Raw genomic sequence first — 9388 nt, 5'->3', positions numbered from 1 at the left:
TCTCTCTCTCTCTCTCTCTCTCTCTCTCTCTCTCTCTCTCTCTCTCTGCTTCTGTCCTTTCTACATCTCAGTGTTCCCATTAGGACAGAAAAACAAGGAACAAAGAAATCACATGGGTGCTTTAAGGTCAAATTTTAAAGTTAAAGGTCAATATAAATGTGCTGTTTTAGATGAAAAACACTGAACCGTTTAATTTTGCTGAATTTTAAATAAACATGATGAATACAATAAATTATTTTACCTAAAATGTTTGCTCTGATTCACCCTGTTACTTGCATCAGCTTATTTTATTCCACATTTAATATGAAGACTCTTTACCAGGTTCTATTACTTGCACAAAACACAACAGAACCTATGTCTTTATGTATTACAAACAAAGCCAACACTACCACCACCCCTGATCCAGCAGCTTGTTGAAACTTCTTTAGCAGCAGTAACTCTCAGTAGTGCTTCTCTATAGTAGTGGTTCTCAAACTGGGGTTCCTGGACACGCGGGGGTTCGCAACCCGGTGCTTGGGGGTCTAAATTTTATTTTATTTATTAATTTTTTAAAGCACGTAGATGTTTAACAACCCGTTAAAATACACCAAAATGCAGGAAATCGCATCTACTTTATTCAAATTTTTCTGGGGGAGGTCCCCCTGACTCCCTACTAACCCACGTGCTTTTTATGTTCCAGCATCGATCAGTTTACAAATTAAGCCCTGTTATTTGGTCTGACTACTGCTGTTATGATTTTGTTCATCCATCCATTATCTTTACCCGCTTCTTCCTTTTTGGGTCACGGAGGTCACTGGTGCCCATGTCCAGCCATCGCTGTGCAAGAGGTGGGGGACACCCTGGACAGGTCTCCAGTCCATCACAGGGACACATGGAGACAAATAAACATTCACTCTTTCACTCACACCTAGAGACAATTTAGAGTTACCAATCAGACTAACATGCATGTTTTTGGTCTGTGGGAGGAAACCGGAATACCCGAAGAAAACCTACGCATGGATGGAGAGAACATGCAAACTCCGCCCAGAAAGGTGCCCGGACCGGGATTTGAACCGGGGCAACCTGCTCGCTGAGAGGCAGCAGCTCTACCAACTGTGCCACCGTGCTGCTCTGATTCTGTTCAGTTTTATGTAGAGTTTTCTGTAGCAATTTGAAAAAGTGGCAATGCATATATTATGTTCATTATGTGACTAGATAATGTTTTAAAGTGGTTTTTGATACTGTTCATTTTCACATAACTGTAAATTTTGGAAGTCGAAATTACATTTTTTGTTAATTAATCATGTCTTTGATGAAAAATACCACGTTTAAAAATATACAAATTGAATTAACACTATTAAAGAACAGGTCTTAAGTATTTATATTGCACAAATATTTCCATTGCATTAAAGAGACAATTAGAAGAAAATTATTTAATAAACGTTAGGGTTTTGAGGAGGTCCCTGAAACTTTCTCCTCTGTAAGGGGTCCCTGAACCCAAAATGTTTGAGAACCCATGCTCTATAGGACTTAATCAGTCCCACATGTTTAAGGAATTTCGACCCACTCTTTTTTCCTTCATTACTTCAGTTCATTGAAGGCTGCAGATATTTATTTCTGCTCAGCTCTCTACAAGTGCCACCATTTCATTCATGGTGATGTCTGGACCATATCAACACCTTGATTCTATTTTTTTTTGTCCCAGCCATTTGGTTGTATATCTGCTGATGTGTTTGGGATCTTTGTTCTGTTGCATCATGACCCAGTTTGGTCCCAGCTTCAACTGTTGGACAGATGGCCTCACATTTGTCACTAGAATCCTTTGGCCTACAGAGGAGTTCATGATTGACTCAATGACTTCAAGGTGTATAGACCCTGTGGCTACAAAACAAGTTCAAACTATTACCTCTCTACCACAGTTCTACCAGTTGGTATAAATTATTTGTGCTGTGCATTATAGGCTTATGTTTAAAACACATTTTTGTTTGTAGTTAATTCAGATTAAATAGCCCAGCTACCCTGCAGAGAAAAAAATAATTTTGACTGCCCGTATCTGCAATATCATTCATTCAGTCACTGCCCAGAGTTTGGGTTTGTTTTTTTTGTTTTTTTTGTTTGTTTTTTTAACCATAGGTGAGGGTAAGAACGTAGACTAACTGGTAAACAGAAACTTTCACCTTGCAACTCGGCTCCCTCTTAGCAACAACGGACTGGTACCGACTAAATAATACTGGAATCCATCTGTCGCTCACGCCCTATTCATCCATCTCTGAACAAAACCCTTGAACTCCTCCACTTAAGGCAGCAATTCCCTCTCAATAGTAAAGAGCCGCTCTGGTATTCCAGGGCCTGGACAGAACCCACATTGTTTCTCATGAGACCAATGTTCTACCATCGATCAAACTCTTTTCTCCATCAAAGCTGAATAGACCTTACTGGGTTAACTAAGGAGACTGATGTCCCTGTAATTGGAACATACCCTCCTGTGCCCCTTTTTGAAAAGGAGAGGCACCACCCCAGTGTGCCACTCCAGTAGTACTGCCCCTGATGTCTACACAGTTCTGTAAGGTTCAATCAATGAAGAAAGCCCAGCAACAGCCAAAGCCTTGAGGAACTCGAGGTTGATCTCATCCACCCTGGAGCCCTGCCAATGCTGAGCTCTTCACATATGGCTGTGGCTGAGTGGTTAGAGTAGTCGTCCTCCAATGCAAGAGTTGGGGGTTCGATTCCACCAGCAGTCACATTCCCAAGTGTCCCTGGGAAAGTCACTGAACACCTCCTTGCCTCTGATGTGTGTTCCATCACTGTATGAATGTGATAAAGCACTAATTAGTATTTGTATAAATATAGTAGAGTGCTGTATGAATGGGTAAATGAGGGCACAGATTGTGTTGTAAAGAGCTTTGAGTATCTTGATAAGATAGAAAGGAACTATAGAAGTACAATCCATTTACCATACCATGGCCACCTCAGCCTGGGGTTTGGACAAACTCACACCAAAGCCCCCAGACTCCACTTCCTCCTTGGTAAATGTGCTGGTGGGATTCTCAAGAGTATTCATTCCACTGCCTGATGACATCACTGGTTGAGATCAACAGCACTCCACCTCCACATGCACACTTTCAAATATGAAAATATACCAATGAAAGTTGTTTGGTGTGTTTTTATCTGAATCTGAATGTTTTTGGTCTCTTTGTATTTTAAAGATGAAGGACTCTTGTGTACTTGTGTTTCAGGCTGGCTCCGCCCACGTTCGGATCCGCCGGGATGCCAACGAGCAGCTTGTTCTGGCCCACGTCACCAACCGACTGCTGCCGCTTGTCTCCACGCTGACAGTGCAGATCTTTAAAGATGACTGGACCCGACCTCTTCTGAGCAACACACTGTCCTCCCCATCTGCTGCACCTTCTCAGCTTCCTACTGAAGGCTACTCCTCATCCTCTACTTTGCCTCCGGTTTTGTTCCCCTCAGTTGGAGGAGAACTCGACCCGCTAACGTCAACTCCCTCCAAACCCACCAGCCCTCCTCCAGAGTTCTCCTTTGACACTCCTGGGAGGAACATTCAGCCGCTGGTGCTGCCCACTCCAGGTCACAGAGCCCACAGGCCCTACGAAGGTCTGGGCCTCACCTATGGATCAGCGCCATACACGGGGATGATGGGTCATAGTCTGGTGCGACCCGGGGTGGGGCTGGGACTCGGTGTGCAGGGCCTTGGAACTGGGTTTGGACTTTCTTCCTCTCAAAGCTACAGGACTTCCTTTGGAGGCTCAACAGCCCCAGCCGGATTTGGCACTAGCAACCCCACAGCCTTTTTGTCACAGAACAGACAGTATAGACCATAATGGTTCTAAAACTTTGCAGAGCTTCAATTCCTGTTGTAGGAGGCATGCCAGCACTGCAGCACTTTCTCACAACAGGACAAAAATGAAACTTTGGGTGAAAAATCTGAAAGTTTGATCGTTTAAGGGGCAACGGTAGGAGAGTGTGGTATTTATTTATCTGGCAATGGGACCAACAGTTCAGTTTTCATATCATTTTTAACAAGTTATGAAAGTAAAAAACATAATTTATAGAACTGGATTCAAGATTCAACAATAAAAAAGTCAAAGCTTCTTTGTACCATTTGTTTGCTTGTTTTGTGTCAGAAGATGAAAATGATTCTCTGAAAATAATTATGGAGGAAAAAATGTCTAACTTATGAGCTTGGTCAAATTAGAGAGTGAACTGTTTTTAAATGGTCACTTTTGAGTTTATAACATTGACTCTGACATAAAAATGCTTCAAAATTCAAACTTCAGACAAAAAGCATTGTTAAAACACTTTCACCATTTATTTAAAATATAATTGGAGGATCAAACTAATAAATTTTAGCCCATCGATTTAAACGGGCTATTATCATTTTATAGGTTAGCAAAATATCTCATGAGACAGAATAAAACTCAAGAAGTAAGCATTGAAAATACAAACGGAGTCAACTCAGTTTAAGATGGCCGCCGCTAATAAACTAATAATCGAGATCAGTCAATGCAAAATGTCTGTAACTCAGTCAGTTGTAGAGATCTTTAGTTACAATTTGGTGTGGTGGTAGCTGAACATCAGTCACAAAACATTTTTGGAGCAATAATAGATTGTGCAAAACTTTACTGCCCAAATTTGATAAAAATGTCTAATGCTTTTTTATAAGATAAAATGATCTCCAGCTTGAACAGCAATGGGAGGTATGCATCCCATCGAAAAGAGCTAGGCCTTTAACTTTAAAAGTATTTAACATGAATTATGCAGAGCTGCTTAACAATAAAATACCAGTACTTAAATATAAAGGTTTCTGCAGTATATTCTTTAAAACAACGAAGGAAAAAAAAAAGTCATGGGAAAACCATTTTAAATATTTCACCTTCAGTTTATTTTGCTGGTGAATTTTCATTTAGACATGTACACATGAAACCTGGTTGTTGTTGTGTTTTTTTTTTTTTTGCTTCTTTCAGATTGAATATTTTCTTTAACTCACAACTCAAGCTCAGTGTCCCTGATAGTCTTGTTGTTTTCTTTTTTGTTTTGTTTGAACGTGTTTTGTTTGTGTTTGTTTCAGGGATTGAGGGGAGAAATGGAAAAATGCATCAAAATGTTTAATAAAAGTTCAGTTTGTGAGCTGCAGAGCCAGTCTTGATCAGATCTGAAATGTGTTTATTTGAAATAAATGAATGGTTATTAAAAATGGGCCATAAAATTTTCTTCATGACAGGTTTGTGCATGTGCACGAGGATGGCTAAAACTGAAAAAAATTTCCAATCCTTCAGACTTTTGCTTTAAATAAAAAAATCAGACAAGACTTCCTGAAAGGCAGGAAAACTTTTCCATACCTCCACTAGTCCAACTGCCTTCCCTTCTTCACCTCTTCAAAACTTGCCAAACTTCCTGCTCACTAATCTTTTCCACTTGCATGAAGGTGTGAACTCATCAAATTTAACACTGCAATGTACATTTTCAAAAGCTAAAATCTGAGACTTTCTCCTCTGATTAAAAGTGTTTTTTTTTTCCTTGTTTGATATAAATGGCTTCCTTTAGTTCCAATAACAGGCGGCAGCTGCGATTTTGCCACCTCTGACGATTTTTTTTAAACCAGCAGCTTTAAATCATGTTGATAGTCCAAGTACAACCAGAGTTATAATAAATAGTCTAAGCTCCATCTTTTTCTGAAAATTGTCATGTCTGAAGCACGTTAGAGCGAGATGCTGTGGCAAAGATGGGCAGTCCCTGGAACAAAACACCCCCATCACCATCTACTTTCACCTCCCACCCCCTGCCAAACAGATAAACAACCTCCCCCTTCCTTTCTGATGGAGGCTCAAAGTTATTTGTCAAGCGCCAAAAAAATCTACAGGGAGAAGAAAAAGACGTGGAAGATGAATGAAGTTCAGCGTGCGATAAAGTCACTGCTTTGAGCCAGGAACTCTCTCTTACTGACTTGCAGTCTTGGTTGCCATGAGAACATGCCCAAAACGTTCTCATCTCCATTTGGAGGCCGACTCACCGACAGCCATGGATCATGTCTGTGTTGCTGGCTATGTGGGATTGCCCGCTGGACTCTGCTGCTGTATATAATCTGCAGAAAACTATTTGTGCTTCATTCTGCGACATGTTCCATGCATCCATGCATGTAATCTGTCTCGAATGAGTCCTTGCAAGTAAAATGCTGCTTAAAATATTCTCCTGCAGTCGTGTGGTTCTTTTTTAATGAATAAGTTGACAGAATATTTGTCTCCAACAAGCGGCCAGACTGAAATGGTTTGGACATTTCCAGAAGAGGGACAGTGGTTTGGACATGTCCAGAGGAGGGACAGTGGGTATATTAGTAGAAGGATGTTAGAAATGCAGCTACCAGAAAAAAGGAAGGCCAAAAAGGAGCTATATGGATGCAGTTAGAGGACATGGAGGTAGTTGGAGGGAGGAGGAGTGAGATGGAGGAGGATGACTTCTCCGTTGCTGTGGTGACTTCAGAGGGAAAAGCCAAAAGAAGAAGATGGAGAAGAAAGTTACTCAAATAAATGTTATAAATTCAGTGCATTACCTTATAAATTCTGAGGTGAGCAAAATTGTCAAAAAGTTAAATCCTCAACAATAAGTCCTGATCAAACGTCACATTTAAGTAATTAAGATGTTTAACAGGACATACATTTAAATATGACAGCCTAATACCTTTACAATAGTTCAATCTATTTTTATTTGCTTGTTTCCACCCCTCCCAACCAGTTTGTTTAAAGAGATACTTACCCTAACTGATGTCCACATTTTGGATCTGCTTAAATTGTCTTTAAAGGATGGTTAGTAACACAGAGCTTTAAGATTCCTGTAATTAAACCTTTTCATAAGAAGTCTGATCTTGATTCATGAGTCCTGGCCAATTATAGACCTATATCTAATCTAACGTTCTTTTTTTTTTTTTTTTTTTTTTGTTAAACCTTTATTTATACAGGTTAGTCTCATTGGCCCACAAGGACTCATTTACAAGAGACCTGAAAAATTAATCTAAAGAAAAATAAATCTGATTGACCTGTTTAAAACAAAGAACACAGATGAGGTACAGACAACAATCGTATAAAATGAAAATCTAAATAGAAGAAATTACATGAAAACAAAACAAAAAAACAGCTACATTATAAAATGGTGGCCCCGCCCCCTCACAAGGAGCGGCTCCTCCTCACTTTTCAAGTCAATAAGAAGCCCCTCCCCTCACGAGAATCGGCTCCTCCTCGCTCATCTAAACTATTCTAGAGAAAATAGTTACTGGTTAGTTGTGTGGACATCGTCAAAAAAATAATCTGAAGAGTTTCAGTCAGGGTTTAGAGCTCATCATAGCACAGAAACAACACTGATGAAAGTCACTAATGATATTCTCATGGCCTCAGACAATGGACTTGTGTCTATACTGGTCCTGTTAGACCTAAGTGCTGCATTTGATACAGTTGATCACAATATTTTACTACAGAGGCTTGAATATGGTATTGGGATTACAGGAACGGCTCTAAAATGGTTTAAATCATATCTATCTGATAGATTCCAGTTTGTAAATGTAAATAATAAATCTTCTTCATACACCAAAGTTACTCATGGAGTTCCTCAGGGCTCAGTGCTTGGGCCAATACTCTTTATTTATATATGCTTCCATTAGGTAAAGTTATTAAACAGCATGGGATAAATTTTCATTGTTATGCTGATGACACACAATTATATTTGTCCATTAAACTCAATGAATCCAATCAGCTATTTAGACTACAAGGATGTCTTAAAGACATAAAAACTGGATGACCCTTAATTTTCACCTGTTGAACACAGACAAGACTGAAGTTTTGGTTTTTGGACCTGGGGACCTTAGGAATTAATTTTTCAGTCTTTCTCCCTCCTTAGATGACATTAATCTGTCCTCCAGCTCTAATGTTAAAAATCTTGGTGTTATTTTTGATCAGGACATGTCTTTTATCCCCCACATTAAAAACTTTACTAGAACCTCCTTCTTCCACCTGCGTAGTATCACTAAGATTAGAAATATCTAGTCCAAAAATAATGCAGAAAAACTGGTCCATGCATTTGTCATGTCTAGACTGGACTATTGCACTGGTTTATTATCTGGGTGTCCAAATATTTCTTTAAAATGTCTTCAGTTGATCCAAAATGCTGCTGCCAGAGTCTTAACTAGGAGAGATCATATTTCTCCACTTTTAGTTTCTCTCCATTGGCTCCCTGTCAAATCCAGAATAGATTTCAAAATCTTACTTTAACCTACAAAGCTCTCAACAACCTAACTCCATCTTATATTACAGATCTTGTTGTTCCATATTTTCCTAACAGAGCACTTCACTTGTAGACTGCAGGTTTACTTGTGGTTCCTAGAGTTTCCATTCATTCATTCATTCAATCTTTATTTATACGTGTCTCATTCAGTCATGAGGACTCATTTACAAGGGAGACCCTTTTTAATCAAAATCCCTAAATGAGGTACACACAGCAATAAACATTCACATAAAAGCAGAGTTTCCAAAAAACAGAATGGGAGGAAGATCTTTATCAGGCTCCTCTCTTGTGTAACCAGCTTCCAGTTTCTGTCCATGAGGCTGACACATTGTCCAGTTTTAAGACTGGGCTTAGGACTTTCCTTTTTGATAAATCCTATAGTTAGGGTCGGCTTGGGTTTCCAGAGTTATCCCTTAGTTATGCTGCTCTAGGCTTAGACTGCTGGAGGACAAACTGACCACATTTCTTCACACTGCTATACTGTCTTTACTTACTCTGCTCAATTTGTTTGTATTTGTATTTTTTTCTATCCTTGACGTGTTTTTTTGTTTTGTTTTTCTTCTAATATGAGGTACATAGAAAGAGAACTTTACTAATTGGCTTTAGTATGTATGTGAATGTTCATGTTCAATGCCCTGAGACAACTTCTGTTGTGATTTGGTGCTATTTAAATGAACTGAATTAAACTGAAATTGTTTCAAACTAAATCCTCACTGTAACAAACTTTTTTCTACATGAAAATGAAATATGAAACTTAATGATTTGCTGAGGATGGTAGTGGCACTATAGTATTTTGTATTGTGTTACTCTCTTGTCGTTGTTTGCATTTTAAAAGCTGACCTTTATCTAGTTTTTTTCTGAGTGTTGTATTGCTGAAAGTTCAATGTTTTAAAGGTTCATGTGAATTATTTCAGGCTCTTGATGCAACATTCAACAATGCAACACTTTTTTTTTAACAATTAAACATTTAAATTTTTTTCAGACCTGTTTTTTAAAACATTTTATAGCTAACCAATTGTTAATAGGTAATATTAAATACATGTCTGAACTCCCTCAATGTGCATTGAAAACATTTCACTTAGATGTCCTGATGCATACTCAATAATCCAGGTAGATAAAG

The 9388-nt window shown here is 38.9% G+C and overlaps 1 protein-coding gene across 1 annotated transcript in view; it reads left to right on the top strand.

Annotated features, from left to right (window-relative positions):
- The window catches only part of slc30a6 (solute carrier family 30 member 6), a 129405-nt gene extending 125348 nt beyond the window's left edge, over positions 1–4057 (top strand). The window contains exon 15 of the mRNA XM_037687155.1: positions 3216–4057. Coding sequence (XP_037543083.1) covers positions 3216–3821 — 606 coding nt within the window. The 3' untranslated portion in view covers positions 3822–4057. The remainder of the gene's footprint in view (positions 1–3215) is intronic.
- Positions 4058–9388: the final 5331 nt, after the last annotated feature.

Source organism: Nematolebias whitei, chromosome 1 (assembly GCF_014905685.2).
Source record: "Nematolebias whitei isolate Nwh7 chromosome 1, NemWhi1, whole genome shotgun sequence".
Taxonomy (NCBI): Eukaryota; Metazoa; Chordata; class Actinopteri; order Cyprinodontiformes; family Rivulidae; genus Nematolebias; species Nematolebias whitei.
This window is presented reverse-complemented; position numbering and strand designations above follow the sequence as displayed.